Consider the following 21,190-nt stretch of genomic DNA (forward strand, 5'->3'; position numbering starts at 1 on the left):
ATATCAGACTGTAAAGAAAACACCCATTTCCTGTTGGCATACAGCATCTGATCCCAACTCTCGTGCCTCTCCAGATTACCCCTTTAGGGTTCCCACCAGGATCTCCTGCACAGCTTACATCACAACCCAGTTGATGGACTGCAAACTCAGCCAGTCAGTGACTGCGCTGCAATCACTGATCGGCTGAACATGCAGTCAATCAGCCGGGATGGACATTTCCCCCCAGCGTCATAAGAACCCTGAACCTATGAACTGGCATGGGAAAGGTAAGTATCGATTGTTTATTATGTTTTCCCCTGCCAGCCGCAAAATTTTTCAAATCGACAGACTTCTCCTTTAAAGTGTCACTGTCAATATAACTTTCAAAATCTAAATCAACAGTAGATGTGATATAAAGCAAGGTTGCAATTTACATTCATTTTTTTGTTACCATAGAAAACACGGCACTTTCTCAAAAAACAGGAAACAGTCAGAAAACAGGAAGTCCTGTGTACCCCAGGCCATCTGAGCGCTCACACAGAGAGGACAGTCATGTCATTGACAGACACAATCAGCCGTGACTCTCTGTACTGGCCGGAATCCCTTTGTTTAGGCTGTTTTTTCATCCAGCACAACTCAGAAAATCGGCCTTTAAGAGACTGGACCTGGATTTCTGGTAAGTTCAGCTTTGTTTACAGCATGATAGCAAAAAAAATAATGAATGTATATTGCAAACTTGCTTTATATCACATCTACTGTTGATTTAGTGTTTGAAAGTTATAACAGTGACACTTTAAGCTCTCCCTAGTAGAGGTAGTTAGCAGCCAGCAGTAGCCATATAATATATTATAAGGTTAATATGATATATTATAACATTTATAAGTGCAATATTTTGGATATAAACTTTGCATCATGAATAAGTTCAGATGTAGTCTAGACTCCAACAGTGAAACCTTTATATAGAAAAGAGAGTATGAAAACAGAAGCACTACATGCAGTTAGACAACATGAATTCTAACTACAGCCCTGCCTATGCTATTGATCTCAAGTTTCTATTGTGACTCCTTTAGAAATCATTTCTTACAGGGCAGAAATACTTACGTCCATTCAGAAATTTTTCATTAACCATCTAAGTCTGTAAGGGAGAAAATGTCACACACCATATTTCTCACACTTTTTCAACCATACAAATACACATTCGTCTTTTTTATTAAATTTTTTAAATATTCCAGGTATAAGTCCAATGCATTTTGTTATTTTTCAAAACAAACGTAAACTATTAAAATATTTGCTGTCGTTTCCAAATGGCTAAGATAGGAGACATTGAAAAAAAAAAAAGAAACGGGAAAAAAGGAAAATAGAAAAAAAATATCTGACAAAGTAAACACATTGCCATCCAATAAAAGTTAGTAGTCCTTTCCAGTCTCACTCATGGGCAGTAGATTTATCCATGCAGGGATTAGTAGTCACATTTCTAGCTATCTTTTACAAAAGTCCTCGTTTCCACATTCCTTACCATATCAATAAAAATACAGCATAAAAAAGACATCGAAAAGGTCTTTTTCCCACAAAACACGGCTCGGTAGAGAAGGGGTCAGGTTGACAGTAGCACAATCACCATCACTGAAATTGTCCTGGGATTACACACAGCATTAATAAAGGACTTTAGCAGAACTTCCAAACAATGGCTGTAATGTATTGGGTTTGGATGCCGGAAAAAAAATCTTTAAAGTTACATATTTCGGTTTTGTTCCGTTTTCTTAATCCAGTAATGAAAAACAAACATTTGTCACAGTCTAAAAGTTGTATTAAAAAAAACAAAAAACAAAGATATAGTAATTTAAAAGAAATAAAGTTGTCTGTATAGTTACCAACAGAGTGAAAGAACCCTGCTTATAGCATTTATCCCAATACAACCCTTGACTGAATGGAGCGGCAGCACAAATGCTTCGACTCTACTCCATTCATTCTCTAGAAGACGTCTGAAGATAGCCGAGTATATACAGCGATTGGCTCACCTTCAGAAGTCCCATATAGAAAGAATAAAATGGAGGTTAAGCTTGCTCACTGCTCCTCCAGTCATTCAAGGGGCACAATATTTATGTGGTGGTTTCAGGGGCCGGACCTCCACCAACCAGTAAGCTATCCCTTATCTTGTTTATTGTTTGGATAATCCCTTTCAATCAATATTAGTGATGTCTGTGAGTCCTCTATTAAATTCACTTGTGAATGGTTGCATTGAGAGTCGATATTACGCTCATTACACAATTTATTTTTTGATATTGTTACTGCAAATATAGTACACCCCACCCCCACCCCAAAAAAAGAGAATAGAAAAATGTTGTTAGATTCAAGATTTTTTCTTAAATAGAAATCGATAAAAACTAGTAGATGTACTTGTTTCTGATTGTCCAGGGGCTGGTTTTAAATGGGAAAGTATAATTGATAGTATTTTTCAGTGTTCAATCATACAGTTTAATGATCCCATGTAAATACATTTTCCACAATGATTTTATCATTTAGGCTGCATTTACACTACGTATATTTCAGTCAGTATTGTGGTCCTCATATTGCAACCAAAACCAGGAGTGGATTGAAAACACAGAAAGGATCTGTGCACACAATGTTGAAATTGAGTGGATGGCCGCCATTTAATGGCAAATATTTGCTGGTATTTTAAAACAACGGCTGTTATATTGAAATAATGGCCGTTATTTACTGTTATATGGCGGCCATCCACTCAATTTCACCATTGTATGAACAGAGCCTTTCTGTGTTTTTAATCCACTCCTGGTTTTGGTTGCAATATGAGGACCACAATACTGACTGAAATATACGTAGTGTGAACGCAGCCTCTGAAAGTTTAACTATCATTTTTTTCCTGGTAGCAGGATACGCTGTTAAAATCCTGCCGCCGGCATATTGGTTACAACGTGTGCCGAAGACGCAATTCTTCCGGCAGGGCCATTTACTGTATACACTCACAATGCAGTCAATGGCGCTGCTGGATTAATTACGTCCTCGGCGCGAGTACGAACAGACATGCCAGCGGCAGGATTTGAACTGCGTGTCCTGCTACAAGCAATAAATAAGAGTTAGGCCATGTTCAGATGCTGTATCAGACTGTCCTTTCCGTGACCAGGCCGGGTCACGGAACGGCCGGTCTCAGAAGAGATCATTCCGGCCGGTTCTGCAGTACTGGCTGGTTGATCTTTAGCGCCCCTAAGTTTTGATGCGGCGGTCCATGAATACTTAAAGAAGATTTTGCTAATTCAACAATTTATACCGTGTTCATATTGCATCATATGCATATCTGTCAAAATGATGTGCTGTATAGGTGCAGTTTGCATAACGTTCAATGTTTTATTACTAAAAGATATGTACTGCATTTACTGTATTGTACCCTATTTATTGCCTATTTATTATTATTGGCTAGATAGAGTGATAAATCATTGCTCTAATAAAGCCGTCTGTGGGGAGCATTAGGCTTTGTTCACACAATGCATCTTATTTTTTAGCCACATCTAAAAAGAAGTAATTTAGGTCTTGATTTTTTTCCACTTCTGAATTTAGCCAAAAACACTCGTGTAAATATGATCTTTTTTTTCTATTTGTCCACATTGACCAGCATTTCTTCTTCAAACAATACAAAGTTGATGCTACATGTAGATGAGCAAACCTCAAGCTTGCTCGGGTTTGTCCGAACCCGAGAGTGCAGTATTTGGTTACCAGTGGCTGAAGAAGTTGGATGCTGCCCTAGGGAGTCTTGGAAAATATGGATACAGCCTATGGCCTACGGCTGTATCCATGTTTTTCGGGCAGCTTTACGGCTGCATCCAACTTCTTCAGCCAACGATAATCGAATATTGCGTTTGCGCATCTCCAATGCTTAAATAATTCCTTTGACTCAAGGGCCCCACACATCTCTTCAAGGTGTAATGTGTATCACTGGCAAAAGTGCCAAAACTTTTATAAGCAGTAAAAGATTATTATAAATTTTCCACAAAAAAAGGCTCCTTATTTGCCTTTCAGGAAATCCCCGCCTCACAGTTATGAGATCTAGGCTACTATTATTAGTATGGCCACATTATATAGTATCCTGTTCATTTTGCACTGCACATAAGCACACTCCGTGATTGCCCAACCTCTCCAGTGAGTTCCATTGACCTCAAAAAAATCTATTACATCTAGGAAATAACTCACAAATATCACGACAGACATACTCCAGACTGTATAAAAAAAACCATACCAGAGTGAGAAAAAAATTTAGAAAGAAGAATTCAACCCATGGATCTGGGCTCAAAGAGGAGCGCCTTGTTTTGTTCCCTTGTACCAAGACTTTCATAAGAAGCGTGGAGAAACCAAAACATTTTGGGAGTAATAGAACAATGGCGTATTGCTGTTTGGATGCAGACCGCTAAAATAGTAATTGATGAGTGACATAAGATACAATTTATTCTATAGGGTTCAGCAATTTTTAAGCTGCTTTTTCTGTATCATGTCAATTTACAGTTTTTGTAACACCCTCAATTTTCTTCTATGACTTTTTGCGCTCCATTTCTTGCTTATTTATATCAATTTTTTTATGTTTTTATCTAGGTTTTTTTTTTACATTGTTTAGTTTAGTTTTTTGCATTTTTCACAAAAAAAGTTTGAAAAAATGTTTCCTCATTAGTCTCCAACACAATCCAGTGTCACTTTCATGTGCAATACTATAAAGTGCATAAAAGGCGCCATAGACTTTCTCTAATCTTTTTGCTGGTTAGTTCTATCGCACAAAAAAAGCTTAGGATTCAAATGCTCAAGACTTGAAACAAATCCTGAGAAGCTGAGGCCTATCATTTTATTACCATTGCGGTGTTGCTATATTTACTGTATGTTAGATGAATCCTGGAGCATTAGTAGTGGACCTTGTTCTGACGTAAGTTTTTCTTGCCTACCCTGCAACATAACAGCGTTTCCTAAAGCACATCTAGTCTCCTAAATGTAAATGTTATAAATACAGAGATTGAAATCTTCAAGAAAGAGTCAAAAGGAAATACAACTAAAATACTAAAAGGTTCATTTGAACTCCACATAGTCTCTGGATTAAGCACTGAGAAGTTCTATCACGTTGCAGAACTGACATCTTGATTGAAGGTGTCCGATGCTTGCTTTCCTATGAAACCTCCGCTTCTAGATTGAAACTTCATATTCTCTCGTTTCCTGAAAGGAGAAGAACCATTGAATTAGTATTGGGGTTTCTTTACCTGAACCCGCTACTATGATAGCTCTTCTAAAACAAGTACATGGGTTTGATCTTGTAATAGCACTATACTGATGGGTAGAATAATCCCAAAGTTGGAAACAGGGTTAACAAAGGAAAACAAATCAGGCTGCTCATCATCTCTATAAAAAAGGAGCTGTAATACAGCCTGATACCTTACCTCTCCTTGCTCCCGGTCTTCTCTCCTGTGCTCTGCAGCTTCCCGGTCCTGGCAACTGCAGCGTCTGAACGGCCTGTCAGCTGACAGGTCATTCAGACGCTGCTGCTGCCAGGACCGGGATGCTTCGGAGCACAGGAGAGAAGACTGGGAGTGTGGAGAGGTAAGGTGTCAAGTGTTTGGGCAAGGGCTGCATGGACATCGCTAACGGTTACCGGGCCGTCTAATAGGTCCAGTAAATAAGCGCCCATCTAGCAGATCGGTGCTCCTCTAATAAAATGATTGGGCCGTAGTCGGCCCGTATTATAAGACCCTTAAAGTGATGGCCCCAGGCACCACCCCTTGCTGCTGGAAGGGGAGCGGCAGGGCGGGCGTCAGCACCTGTAAACGAGGTAAAGGAGCACTCACAGTTAAATAATGCGGCACTGGTAATAACTAGAGATGAGCGAACCGGGTTCGGGTTCGAGTCCATCGGAACCCGAACTATCGGCATTTGATTAGCTGGGGCTGCTGAAGTTGGATAAAGCTCTAAGGTTGTCTGGAAAACATGGATACAGCCAATGACTATATCCATGATTTCCACATAGCCTTAGGGCTTTATCCAACTTCAGCAGCCACCGCTAATCAAATGCCGAAAGATCGGATTCGGATGGACTCGAGCATGCTTGAGGTTCGCTCATCTCTAGTAATAACCTTGTGGCCTTGTGTGTGTGTGTGTGTGTGTGGGGGGGGGGGGGCGCCATAATGAGGGGTCTTGCTGCCAAACAGGCTGAAATAACTAAAGGGAAAAGACTGAAAGGAGTTGCATACTGGAGGATTTCCTCCATGGGGGGCTGCTTTACTTGCAGTTGGGGGTGCTTACATGGAATTGGGGAAAGTTGCCTATTATGCATTACCTACAGGTGGAATGCTTACATAGAGGGGTGCTTGCTGCTGTGAGAGTAACTACAGAGGGGGTACCTTAATGGGGGCCAACCTACAGGGGGATTACCTACTTGTTGGATATTTACTGGGGGGTGGGGGGGACTAGTTACCTACAAGGAAAATACTAATGTGAGGGGCCACCTACAAGGGACATTACCTATATGGCAGATATGCTTTATTGGGGGGCTAACTACCAGGAGTAAACTAGCTACTGGGGGTGTGCCTAAGTACTATATGGAAGCTCAGAGGGGGTCTAACTAATATTTGGATGCTCAGAGAGGGTCTATCTGCTAAATAGGAGCACAGAGAACTACTATATGGGAGCACAGAGGGGGCCCATCTACTATATTGGAGCACAGAGGAGTCCTAACTACTATGTGGAGACACAGAGGCCTAAATACTATATGGGAGCACACAGGGAGCCTAACTACTACAATGTGTTGGTGGGTTTCACAGTGCCTCTCTCTACTTACATAAAATACCCTAGGTGTTGTATTAGACTAAAAATTAGTAGGTAAAGTTAACACATGGGTGTATACATACCCCAGTCTCATAGATTGGATTGTCAAACTCTGTCTCCACTGTTATCTGGCTATATGGATGAGAATACATAAGAGGGAGACGAAGGCTGGAATAATACCTGCACCTGAAAAAAAAGACAATGCTTATTAGATAATTCTTGTGAAGTAAATACGTTTATATTACATTTACACATATCCATGTATAGCAATGTTGGGGAAGCCCAATACAGAATACTTGGGATCAGTAAGGGTTCCAGTGGTTGGACCCAAACTGATCAGCCTGTTATCCCTGATCTTTGTTTTCATCTGACCTTCATACAGCCACTTAAAAATGGATACTAAGCTGTTCCTTATAAAACACTGATCTCAATATACAGTATATTATTACACATAAACCGTCCAATATGGTTTTTTTGCATCTAAAAGAAACAAAACAGCAGAGCAAATATTTCTGAAGAGATATTGATGTTGTTTGGCCGGAATCCAAACACTCCAAGATGTGTATAAAATTACTTTTTGTCTTAGCGATCCTTGTCTTTATTGCTTATGTCAGTGTCAGTGCACCAGGCGTAGACATTATGTAGGCCTATTACCACTGATTGAAGCCGTGTAGGTAGCAGCAGACCACTAAATAAGTACATTTCTCTAGCCGGATATAGAAGATGAGTGGCTATGAGAAACAACAGCAGCTAACATCAGAAGACAACAGCCTTGAGTAGTAGATAGTGAGTGACTGGTAAATATAACACGTTCTCTGCTGACAGAACATTCTGCACCAGTTATAGCATAATACATAGCATAACCAACATACAATCGGCAAGGAACGCTATACAGTCTTTTTAATAGTTTTACACTATTTTGGGTTCATAAATGACAAAACCAGTTTCTACTTTTTTGTACTTGTAACTTTTAATTTTTCCAAAACTAAAATCAACTTTTAGCTGATTGGATCAAAAATAATTAGACCTGGCTTATTTGCAAGTGTGTGGAGTTGTTTTAATTACTCCAATTCAATGTATAAAGTTAATCACGGGGGGTTAAGTGGTTCCTTTCACGTAATTCATTTTTTCCTTCACTGCCACATTATAGTAGCGTCATTGTTCTCAGTGCTGCACTTCCTTACATCTCCTCTCAAAACTCCAACTCGAACTCTACGTTTTTCTAACAACCTAAACAACCTAAAACTAAAGTACACTAATCTTCCATAATCCAAACCTCTCACTCCTGTCTCCAAAACTTTGCTTCTGCTGCACCAGGTGTCTGGAATACGATAGCCAAACTACTTAAGGCCCTATTGCATGAAACGTTTATCGACCGTATTTGGCCAATTATTGTTGATTATGGCCGATAATCCCTTCATGTAAGAGAAGGCAACGATCAGCTGACATGAATAATGTCGGCTGATCGCTTTCTGTTGTTGTCTTATTGCCGGCAGCAAGTGGGGAATGAGGAGCAGGCGAGCACTGACCTGACAAGTCAGGCTCACTTGCTCCCAGAGATTGCCTCATGTAATAGGGGTTTTAGGGCCGTATTCCTTGGGGCGTTTATCTGCCCAATCAGCACCATTCGTGTAGATATCGCCCCGTGTAATAAAGACAATGATCAGCTAAGAACCCGATCATCGGCTGATCTGCCACCAGCCAATGAAATCGCAAAGAAAATAATAAAGCTATACTTTACCTTTCCATGCGCCCTGGCTTGCTACCAGCTTCTCCTGGCTCACCGCAGCCACGTCTGAAGCTACTGAAGCCGTCGCTGCAATGACAGGTCACTCAACCAATCACTGGCTAAGATGTGACAAAGCCGCGGCCAGTAATTGGCTGGGTGTCTTGTCACTTGAGAGATGTCTCAGAAGTGCCAGTGGCAATTGCGGAGAACATAGGGAGAAGACCGAAAGAAAGCCAGGGTGCGTGGGGTGGTAAAGCATAGCTTATTATTTTGTATATATGCAACAAGGGCTTCATGGGCATTGTTTATGCTGTCCATGCAGCCCTTTCTGCACAATCATCGAACCGCTCAATAGGCTCCGTAAGCAAGTGCCGATCTAGCAGTTACCTTTCACATTTCGCATCTGCTTACGCAGAGTGGCTGGTCACTAGCTCATCCATCTTTTACACTATGCAAGTTCAGGGTATGTTTAAACTCTGGAGACATAAGTCCGCATAGAAGCTGCATACATAAAGTAGTAGGATATTTTTTAACCCGTATGTCTAGGGCAGCCTCCCCGCGTTCAGAGCGGGGCCGCACGGCGGCCGCGCTCTGAACCGCCGCGATCCCGGGTGTCGCATGTAGCCCGGGATCGTGGCTATTAGCGGGCACGGTGTGATCGCCGTGCCCGCTAATCAGGTAATCGGAGGCAGCTGTCAAAGATGACAGCTGCCTCCGATTACCGGCTGCAGATGATCGGTGGTGGTATAGTGGGAAGATCGCTCCTCCGGGACGTTGTCCTGGAGGAGCGATCTCTGTACCTGATGCCGGCCGGGGACCGCTCCAAGATGGCGCCGGCCCCGGCTCGGCACTCGTTTGTTTTCGGCTGCAGCAGCCGAAAGCAAACGAGTGCCGATCTCATTGATCTTTGCTGTATAACTCTACAGCAAAGATCTCAATGAGATATCAAAGTGTATATACTAGAAGTCCCCCAGGGGGAATAACCCTAACCCCAGGGGGGGGGGGGGGAAATAACCCTAACCCCAGGGGGGGAAATAACCCCAACCCCAGGGGGGCTTCTAGTATATGTGTAAAAGTAAAAATAAAAGTGATGTTATAAGTAAAAAGCCCCCTCCCCTAATAAAAGTCAGAATCACCCCCCTTTTCCCATGTTATAAATAAAAATAAATAAATAAATAAACATGTTTGCTATCGCCGCGTGCGTAATCGCCCCAACTATTAATTTATCACATTCCTGATCTCGCACGGTAAATGGCGTAAGCGCTAAAAAATCCCAAAGTGCAAAATTGCGCATTTTTGGTCGCATCAAATCCAGAAAAATTGTAATAACAGCGATCAAAAAGTCGCATATGCACAATCAAGGTACCGATAGAAAGTAAACATCATGGCGCAAAAAATGACACCTCGCACAGCCCCATAGACCAAAGGATAAAAGTGCTATAAGCCTGGGAATGGAGCGATTTTAAGTGACATATATTTGTTAACAAGGTTTAAATTTTTTACAGGCCATCAGATATAATAAAAGATATACATGTTATATATCGTTTTAATCTTAACAACTTGAGGAACATTTATAACAAGTCAGTTTTACCCCATGGTGAACGGCGTAAAAACGAAACCCCCCCAAATAAAACAAATGTGTTTTTTTTTTTTTTTTTATTTCACCACACTTTGAATTTTTTTCTGGTTTCGCAGTGTACTTTATGCAAAAATTCAGCCTGTCATTGCAAAGTACAATTAGTGGCGCAAAAAATAAGGGCTCATGTGGGTTTCAAGGTGAAAAAATGCAAGTGCTATGGCCTTTTAAACACAAGGAGGAAAAAACAAAAATGCAAAATTGAAATTGGCCCGGTCCTCTAAGGGTTAAAGGTGTACTCCAGCGATTTCCTAAAAAATAAACTGCTTCGTAACCCCCCTGGGCTCACTCAGTTAGACACCTTTCCAGCTCCTCCACGCTGCTCCTATTTTCTGTTCCGAACGTTTCTACATTCTGGTTTATTTTCAACATGGTACTGCCAAGAAAAACTATATCTCCCAGCATGCCGCACTTCTCATACTTTCCTACATGTCTCTGCCCTGTCTGTAGATGCAGAATGGTGTGCATTTGTTTTAGAGACCAAAGATACTACTTTTCCTACGTTCTTTTGCAATCCTTGGCTAATTCCGAGGATCGCACACACTGTTCTGCATGTGCTCTTTCCCCCGGGATCCACTGGCTTCGGACCACAGACTTTAGAATCCACAACTGCTCTGGCACCCCTATCTTGTGCTCTGAGCACAACATCTGAAGGTGAGCAAACCCATTGTCCCCCCCCCCCCCTCTACCATTGTCTAAAGGTTTTATCCTATGGGGTTTATTATTCTTTTACCCTATATTACTGTGCCCTGTCTTTGAGACAGCTTAACTAAGTTAACCCCGCCCACAGAGACAGAGGTCATGTGTCCTTCATCTCAGATTGGAGGGGAAGAGCTAAAAGAGGTGAGGGGGAGAAGACCTTGCACTTAAAGTGACTCTTTACCCACAATCTGACCCCCCCAAACCACTTGTACCTTCGGATAGCTGCTTTTAATCCAGGATCTGTCCTGGAGTCCGTTCAGCAGGTGATGCAGTTATTGTCATAAAAACAATTTTTAACTCGGCAGCGCTGTGTCTAACGGCCGGGGCCTACATTTGTATATGCATTAGGCTGGCACCACCTCTCCGTCCTTCCTCCCCACCCTCCTCAGCATTAGGAATGATCCAGGAACATTTACTGCTGTTTGAGCTTTGCACAGGTGTCTTAATGATCCAGCCCATGTTCATTATGCACACAGGTGGGGAATAGGAAGCAACCTGCCTGGAGCATTCCTAATGATGAGGAGGGCGGGGAGGAGGAACCAGTGGCGGATTATAATATGGGCGGTATCGGCTGCCGCCCGGGGCCCGAGGCTCCGGGGGGGCCCATGCCGCCCACATTATTACTATGCATGAGGTTACACAGCAGCACATCACTTTCGGGGCCCATTGGGCCCCTGAGTGATGTGCTGCTGTGGCGCGCTGTCCCTGGAGTCCGCACCCCCCCCCCCCCCGGAACTCCCCCCCGTCGCGGCACTTAGCCTCACTTAGGACAGGAGAGCTGCTCCAGGTGGGCGGGACGCAGCGCAGCCGTCAGAGGAAGCTGGTGATGCTGCAGGAAGTGAGCACCACCGCAGCCAGCAGTCTGGGGCCCTGTTTCCTCCCCCATCTGCTCTCCTCTGCTGTCCGTGCATGGGAGCAGGGGGGGAGGAAGAACCCGGTGCCGGGACCAGGAGGAAGATGGAGGAGGGAGGCATGGAGCTGCTGACAACCAGGAGCTTCTTCATAATAAGTAAGTGTGTGTGTGTGTGTGTGTGTGTGTGTGTGTGTGTGTGTGTGGTGTTACACTGAGTCAGGCTGTATACTGTGTGTGTGGTGTCTGTTACACTGGGTCATGCTGTATACTGTGTGTGTGGTGTTACACTGGGTCAGGCTGTATACTGTGTGTGGTGTTACACTGGGTCAGGCTGTATACTGTGTGTGGTGTTACACTGGGTAAGGCTGTATACTGTGTGTGGTGTCTGTTACACTGGGTCAGGCTGTATACTGTGTGTGGTGTTACACTGGGTAAGGCTGTATACTGTGTGTGGTGTCTGTTACACTGGGTCAGGCTGTATACTGTGTGTGGTGTTACACTGGGTAAGGCTGTATACTGTGTGTGGTGTCTGTTACACTGGGTCAGGCTGTATACTGTGTGTGGTGTTACACTGGGTCAGGCTGTATACTGTGTGTGGTGTCTGTTACACTGGGTCAGGCTGTATACTGTGTGTGGTGTTACACTGGGTCAGGCTGTATACTGTGTGTGGTGTCTGTTACACTGGGTAAGGCTGTATACTGTGTGTGGTGTCTGTTACACTGGGTCAGGCTGTATACTGTGTGTGGTGTTACACTGGGTAAGGCTGTATACTGTGTGTGGTGTCTGTTACACTGGGTCAGGCTGTATACTGTGTGTGTGGTGTCTGTTACACTGGGTCAGGCTGTATACTGTGTGTGTGGTGTTACACTGGGTCAGGCTGTATACTGTGTGTGGTGTTACACTGGGTAAGGCTGTATACTGTGTGTGGTGTCTGTTACACTGGGTCAGGCTGTATACTGTGTGTGGTGTTACACTGGGTAAGGCTGTATACTGTGTGTGGTGTCTGTTACACTGGGTCAGGCTGTATACTGTGTGTGGTGTTACACTGGGTCAGGCTGTATACTGTGTGTGGTGTCTGTTACACTGGGTCAGGCTGTATACTGTGTGTGGTGTTACACTGGGTAAGGCTGTATACTGTATGTGGTGTCTGTTACACTGGGTCAGGCTGTATACTGTGTGTGGTGTTACACTGGGTCAGGCTGTATACTGTGTGTGGTGTTACACTGGGTCAGGCTGTATACTGTGTGTGGTGTTACACTGGGTCAGGCTGCATACTGTGTGTGGTGTTACACTGGGTTAGGCTGTATACTGTGTGTGGTGTTACACTGGGTCAGGCTGTATACTGTGTGTGGTGTCTGTTACACTGGGTCAGGCTGTATACTGTGTGTGTGGTGTCTGTTACACTGGGTCAGGCTGTATACTGTGTGTGGTGTCTGTTACACTGCGTCAGGCTGTATACTGTGTGTGGTGTCTGTTACACTGGGCCAGGCTGTATACTGTGTGTGTGGTGTCTTTTACACTGGGTCAGGCTGTATACTGCGTGTGGTGTTACACTGGGTCAGGCTGTATACTGTGTGTGTGGTGTCTGTTACACTGGGTCAGGCTGTATACTGTGTGTGTGGTGTCTGTTACACTGGGTCAGGCTGTATACTGCGTGTGGTGTTACACTGGGTCAGGCTGTATACTGTGTGTGGTGTTACACTAAGTCAGGCTGTATACTGTGTGTGTGGTGTTACACTGGGTCAGGCTGTATTCTGTGTGTGGTGTTACACTGGGTCAGGCTGTATACTGTGTGTGTGGTGTTACACTGGGTCAGGCTGTATACTGTGTGTGGTGTTACACTGGGTCAGGCTGTATACTGTGTGTGGTGTTACACTGGGTCAGGCTGTATACTGTGTGTGTGGTGTTACACTGGGTCAGGCTGTATACTGTGTGTGTGGTGTTACACTGGGTCAGGCTGTATACTGTGTGTGTGGTGTTACACTGGGTCAGGCTGTATACTGTGTGTGGTGTTACACTGGGTCAGGCTGTATACTGTGTGTGTGGTGTTACACTGGGTCAGGCTGTATACTGTGTGTGGTGTTACACTGGGTCAGGCTGTATACTGTGTGTGTGGTGTTACACTGGGTCAGGCTGTATACTGTGTGTGGTGTTACACTGGGTCAGGCTGTATACTGTGTGTGGTGTTACACTGGGTCAGGCTGTATACTGTGTGTGGTGTCTGTTACATTGGGTCAGGCTGTATACTGTGTGTGGTGTTACACTGGGTAAGGCTGTATACTGTGTGTGGTGTCTGTTACACTGGGTCAGGCTGTATACTGTGTGTGTGGTGGTACACTGGGTCAGGCTGTATACTGTGTGTGGTGTTACACTGGGTCAGGCTGTATACTGTGTGTGGTGTTACACTGGGTCAGGCTGTATACTGTGTGTGTGGTGTTACACTGGGTCAGGCTGTATACTGTGTGTGTGGTGTTACAGTGGGTCAGGCTGTATACTGGGTGTGGTGTTACACTGGGTCAGGCTGTATACTGTGTGTGGTGTTACACTGGGTCAGGCTGTATACTGTGTGTGGTGTCTGTTACACTGGGTCAGGCTGTATACTGTGTATGGTGTCTGTTACAATGGGTCAGGCTGTATACTGTGTGTGGTGTTACACTGGGTCAGGCTGTATACTGTGTGTGGTGTTACACTGGGTCAGGCTGTATACTGTGTGTGTGTGTGTGTGGTGTTACACTGGGTCAGGCTGTATACTGTGTGTGGTGTTACACTGGGTCAGGCTGTATACCATGTGTGGTGTTACACTGGGTCAGGCTGTATACTGTGTGTGGTGTTACACTGGGTCAGGCTGTATACTGTGTGTGGTGTTACACTGGGTCAGGCTGTATACTGTGTGTGGTGTCTGTTACACTGGGTCAGGCTGTATACTGTGTGTGTGGTGTTACACTGGGTCAGGCTGTATACTGTGTGTCTGTTACACTGGGTCAGGCTGTATATTGTGTGTGTGTGTGTGCACACACGCGCCTGTCTCTGTGTATGAGAACTGTGGATGTAAACATGCAGTGTGGGGCTGGGTTCACACTATGTATATTTGAAGCTGTATTTGGTCCTCATAGCAACCAAAACCAGGAGTGGATTGAAAACACAGAAAGGTTCTGTTCACATAATGTTGTAATTAAGTTGATGGCCGCCATATAACAGTAAATAATGGCCATTATTTCAATACAACAGCCGTTGTTTTAAAATAACAGCAAATATTTGCCATTAAATGACGGCCATCCACTCAATTACAACATTATGTGAACAGAGCCTTTCTGTGTTTTCAATCCACTCCTTGTTTTGGTTGCTATACAGCCTCAAACATACAGCCTCAAATATACGTAGTGTGAACATAGCCTGGAAGTGTATGTGTATAAAGTGTGTTTCTGTATGTAATGTGCTCAGTAAATGTACTATGTGTGTTTAAAGGATGTATGTACACATGTACAGTATGTGTATATGATGTATGCATGTAGTGTGTGTGTGTATATGATGTATGTATATGGTGTATGCATGTACAGTATGTGTATGTGATATGTATATGTGTATGCATGTACAGTATGTGTGTATATGATGTATGTATATGTGTATGCATGTACAGTATGGGTGTATATGATGTATGTATATGTGCATGCATGTAAAGTATGGGTGTATATGATGTATATGTGTATGCATGTACAGTATGGGTGTATATGATGTATGTATATGCATGTACAGTATGGGTGTATATGATGTATGTTTATGCATGTACAGTATGGGTGTATATGATGTATGTGTATGCATTACAGTATGTGTGTAAATGATGTAACTGAAGTAAATGAAGTATGTATATGGTGTATGTATGCATGCACAGTATATGTGTATACAATGTATGTATATGGTGTATGTATGTACATTATATGTGTAGATGTAAGCCCCAGAGAAGAGCAGAAACATTGACAGGTTATCCCTAGAACTACAACCTCCATCATGCCCTGTTAACACTTCATGATGGGAGTTGTAGTTATGCACTCTCTGTCTCTCCAGATTGCAGCACTACTATCTCCATCATGTCTACTGGCAGCTCATGATGGGAGTTGTAGTTTTGCAGTCTTCTGTCTCTCCAGGTTACGGCACTACAACCTCATCATAGCCTGCTGGCAGTTCATGATGGGAGTTGTTTTTAAGCTGGGGTCGGTTGTGTACGAAGTGGAAGGAAGGGGGGGGGGGCCAGGTAGGGGGGACAGCCCGGGGCCCAGGGTACATTTAATCCGCCACTGGGAGGGACGGAGAGGTGGTGCCAGCCTAATGCATATACAAATGTAAGCCCCGGCCGTTAGACACAGTGCTGCAGGATTAAAATGCATCACCTGCCAAACGGACCCAGGACAGATCTTGGATTAAAAGCAGCTATCTGAAGGTACAAGTGGTTTGGGGGGGTCAGATTGTGGGTACAGAGTCGCTTTAAGACTTTCTGCATCCAGAGGGGTTGAGTTGGTGCAAAATGCCAGGAAAGAAAATAGATGTACATTACAAACGGGGAGAGGATTAGGTTTCTGCAATTAATAGGTATTAAGAATTTTCTGTCCGGAATACATGATAATTTGCAAATTACTTCAATTTAATATTTCATTCATTTTCTTAACATCAAAGATGGAAAGAGAACAGAAGGCCTTCCTTTGAGAATGCTTTCCCTTATCTGTTCCCATTGTAGATGCCAAAATATTATGATAGATCACCTAAGTGGATGACGTTGTTCTTTCTAGCCAGATATTATAAATTGTATTTATATGTCAGATTCTATCCCATGGGTTTCTTGCTGCTTCAGCTCACAATTCTGTATATACCAGCAGTCATGATAAATGTGATTCTGTATGGTTGTCGATTACCATTACAATGAGCAACCACCAGATGGCAGCAGTTCAACACCAATAAGCAATATTTTTTAAGCAAATGTGAGACGCAAGCTGTAATAACAGCAAAGATACACTTTCCCTGTATTCAGCCTATAATTTCATGGTTTACTTTTTACCATAGCATATTACTACTATGTAAGGCTTGTACATGTAACATGCATCCATTGGGTGCAATGTACTGTATGTAAGCTTATTGCATATTAAAGTGTACCTCTTATTTTTGATCTCAAGAATATTTATAATACAAATGTAACAGAACTAAAGTTGGATCACAAAGAAAAGGACACATACAAAAGGGGGTGCCACCCATAAATAAGAACATGTCTGTTTGATGATGCCCAATAATACATAAATAAATCCCAAGATTCACCAAAAATAAATAATCTCAAGAGACCCTTTTGTAATTAAAGGACAACTCCGACCAAAATCTATTTTTTTAATATGTTATTTCATAAGCAAAGTTAGACAAATGCCTAATGTACACTAATTATGGCAAATGCACATATAGTGCTATTTCCCTTAATTTAGTTTATCAGACAGGCTTCAATTTCTCTTAACAAAAGTGATGTCATGACCCGTTCTATACCTGAAGGGTCCAGCAGGGGGAGCAGTATATGTAGAAGTTACATGTAAAAAATAACATGGCTATTCCTGTGCTTTCAGCATTAAATTCAACTATCTGCCCCCCCACCCATCTCCCCCTCCCTAACCTCCCCTCCCCACACGAGGGCACCAGAAGTACCAGCCCCGTCCTATGCAGCGGGGTGCCGCCTCTCTCCTGCCGAACCTGATCAATACTAATACTGATGCGGGAGAGAGCTGGGCTGATGCGGGTAGCGTTCACCCCGCCGGACAGGACGGGCTGGTACTTCTGGTGTGATCAGGCGGCTGCAGGTATAGACAGGGTCATGACGTCACTTTTTTTTTTTAGAGAAATTGAAGCCTGTCTGAACTACTAAATTGAGGGAAACAGCACTATTTGTGCATTTCCCATAATCAGTGTACATTAAGAATTAGTCTAACGTTGCTTATGATATAACATATTAAAAAATACATTTGGCTGATATGAAACGTATGACATATGATATCAAAGACAGAGATTTTATTTTATGAAACACAAAGTACCAAGTGCATGTAAAAGTAAAAAATATGATACACACAAATTAAATAAAAAGAGCAAAAATACCCATTGTATCCTTCCTTGTTGCACAGTCTAAAGAACCTATGTATGATGTATGCCTTCTCTAACACCTACCTGGACTTAATTCATCATATTGTCTCCTGCTCCTTATTGTGGAACACTTGTCTTGGACCTCACTGCTTTATAACAAATTCTTTAAAATTTGATAAATAATTGGCCCCAGGTGGATATACAAAGCCGTCGGAGGTTTCCTATTGTTTGTAGACGGCTCACATTATATTCTATAATGATTGGTGTAACAGACTGAACTCTAGGCTGAATTCAATCTATCCCCAATATTGATATCACTGGTATACTGGATATACCTCTAATGGTCCTATTAGACAAAGCGATTTTTACCGATTACCGAGAAACGATCGCAAACTACATTGTTTATCGTTAACCTGAAATCATTCACCATATTACACAGAATGATAGTTGTTAGTTACGATCGTTTGGCGCTCATTTACTGGGCCTATTCCATGGCCCGATTATCATTTACCGATGTCCTTGCAGCCCTTGCTTAAACTTTATACATTACCTATCCAGGCTGCAGGGCTCCTCTTGCGGTCTTCTCCCCGGGTCCCGCGCGCTTCAGCTTCAGAGCGGCCTGTCTGAGCTGACAGGCCGCTCAGCCAATCACTGGCCGGGACCGCCGCGGCCAATGATTGGCTGAGCGGCCTTTCAGCTCAGACAGGCCGCTCTGAAGCTTGAGCGTGCGGGACCCAGGGAGAAGACCGCAAGAGGAGCCCTGCAGCCTGGATAGGTAATGTAAATCGTCAGTAGCGGTGTGCGGTCGGCGCCTGAAAATTATAGGTTCAAACCTATATAAACGATCAGCCGTTGTATTTATTCCACGGATCGATAATTATCGCTCCGTGGAATAGGCCCCTATCAATAATTTTAGGGTCAGATTCAAATCAATGATCAACGACACACAAAACGATTTTTCAATCGTTGCCTGCAATTACACAGGACGATTATTATTTAAATTTGAACGATATAACGATTTTCCGCACGATAATCGCCCCCTGTAATAGGGCCCTAACTCTTTGGGGAAGTAATGACCTATCTTTGGATTTCTTGGGGTTACTTACTGTGCCAACTCTCGCCTCTCTTTCTATACTTCTCTTTCCTTGCCCGGTAGGTATTTATTTCCATAGCTCTGGGTAATTAATTTTAGTTCCTATAATAATAGTTATTAATTAATCATATCATGAATAATGTATGGGCTATGAGTGATGACTTGCTGCGCATGGGCTATGGAGTTGCTATGTGCTGCTGCTGAGTTTTCTACATGATCTATTTGCTTATATTCTTTTGACTTATAGAACTCACAATGAGCTCATTTATCTACTTAATATTTTGTATCCTGGGGAGTGACAAGAGGATGAAATCCCATCATTATTTAATGTAGACCGCTGATATTGTGTGCCGCTACTGTGCTCTGCAACCTTATATCTAGACTGAGTTGATGGCAGATGTTTATCTACTAATCATATATAACTAACATAACTAATAGAGTGCTAGAGGATGTAACTATATTACACTGCACCAATATTTAAAGTGGACGTGTCAGCACAGTTTAGCGTACCAAACCACGCACATGGCCAGATTTCCTTAGTGTTCTCTCCAGTGCTGAGATATAGTGTCACCCACCAGGGAATTTGATTCTAGGGGCCCACTCTACATACACCAGATATAACCAGCATCAAACCTTTCACACTACTATAGCGACTTTGCACAGTGCTGTGTATGTGACAATACATCATACACACATATGCATACATAGTACACACATGCACCATACCCACAGATTCACAATCATACATGATGTGCCCACATAGATTTACCTCTGGTACAGGAAAGCACCAGGTACAGCTCACATGCTGTCAGATCTGCAAGGCCAAGATCTGCTCCAAGGCCACACTGTGCAGGCTGCAGCCCCTCTCCCTTCCCTCCTCCTGTGCCCTGACTACCAGCAGCAGCACGTAAAGCAGATGGAGGCAGCCTAAGTGGAGGAGGTGGGGGAGGGTCCCAGGAGAGAGGAGAGGGGCTGCACTAATTCTGCACACTACATGCTGCTGCCTGTCACCCTGGTCACTCCCTGCCTCTATATAATAAGATGAAACCCCAAATTACTATATACAGGCAGTGAGTAACCGGATGACAGGCATGTGCAGCAGTTCTGGGGGATTATATGTCATCCTCGAGCTGCTAAATAGGGAGGCCCACTTCATGCTCAGGGGCCCACCAAGGGGTGGTGCCCACCAGTGGATTTCCCTGATTCCCTGTGGGCCAGTCCAAGCCTGCAAAGATGTATGGCTTTTTATTAATATGTTAATTAAGTGCAAGAACCCGTGCGGTGGCTCCGCCTGCAAGAACCCAGCTCAGTATAGGCCACTACAACAAGGCACCTCCTCTCTGCTGCTCTGTAAATTCACCTCAAGGAATTATTGACAGCCACTAGAGATAAGCTAGCATACTTGTTTGACAATGGTGCTCAAGCTCAATGCTTGACCGAGTAGCTCATGCTGCTCTGGTGCTTGGAGTGCAAAGAGCTTGTTGAAAGGCTATGGAGCATACTATATACTGCTGAGCAGCCATCCAACAAGTTTTAAAGTGATATTGTCACTCCATTATCGATAAGTGCAGTTCTCAGTACCATTTAGAAGTTTTCATGCTACACAGATCATATTTATCTGTATAAAACATGTTTTTGTTGTCTCTCTGGTCAAGAATGCTCTTAACATTGGTGGACAGTGTCATCTGGGCGGGGCTTCATGGCTGTTGTGCCTCTTCTTCCCGCCTATGTCTGCACCATAGTCCCCCCCCTACATGATGTCATCGGCATAGGCCGCTCCTACTGCAGTGGAGATGGGATTTATTTTCTGTGGCATAGGCACAGTCGGGAAGTGACATTGCCATATCCTTGTCTGCTCTTATTGCACCTGTGCCACAGAAGATGAATCGTGGGCTCCCCTGCATTAGGTGCGGCCCAATACAATGACATCACGGAGAGGGCGGGACTGCGTTACAGATTTTGGTGGGAAGACGTGGGCACAACAGCATGAAGCCCCGCCAAGATGACACTCTTTACCAATCATAAAAAAAAATATTTTGGGGGTAAATCTGAACTGTGCAGCATGTAAATTTCTAAATGTTGCTGAGAACTGCACATATCAACCGTGTGAAAATATAATTTTAAGGCTGTGGAAATGCATAATGCATTTCCATAGCCTTAAACCCATCAATCTATCCATAAGAATTGAACACATTTAGTCTCAAAATAATAGGAACCAATCACGTCTCAACTTTTATTGCTCAGAATGAGTCACTTATGGCCAAACAAGCCTCAGAGCATAGTCTCCCA

General features: G+C 43.4%; 1 protein-coding gene across 1 annotated transcript in view; it reads right to left on the reverse strand.

The window, feature by feature from the left end:
• Positions 1-1,019: 1,019 nt before the first annotated feature.
• The window catches only part of SEZ6L (seizure related 6 homolog like), a 339,967-nt gene continuing 319,796 nt past the window's right edge, over positions 1,020-21,190 (reverse strand). The window contains exons 16-17 of the mRNA XM_069961326.1: positions 6,870-6,972; positions 1,020-5,184 (exon numbers count right to left, since the gene is read on the reverse strand). Coding sequence (XP_069817427.1) covers positions 5,155-5,184; positions 6,870-6,972 — 133 coding nt within the window. The 3' untranslated portion in view covers positions 1,020-5,154. The remainder of the gene's footprint in view (positions 5,185-6,869; positions 6,973-21,190) is intronic.

The sequence above is a fragment of the Dendropsophus ebraccatus genome, chromosome 3, assembly GCF_027789765.1.
Source record: "Dendropsophus ebraccatus isolate aDenEbr1 chromosome 3, aDenEbr1.pat, whole genome shotgun sequence".
Classification (NCBI taxonomy): domain Eukaryota; kingdom Metazoa; phylum Chordata; class Amphibia; order Anura; family Hylidae; genus Dendropsophus; species Dendropsophus ebraccatus.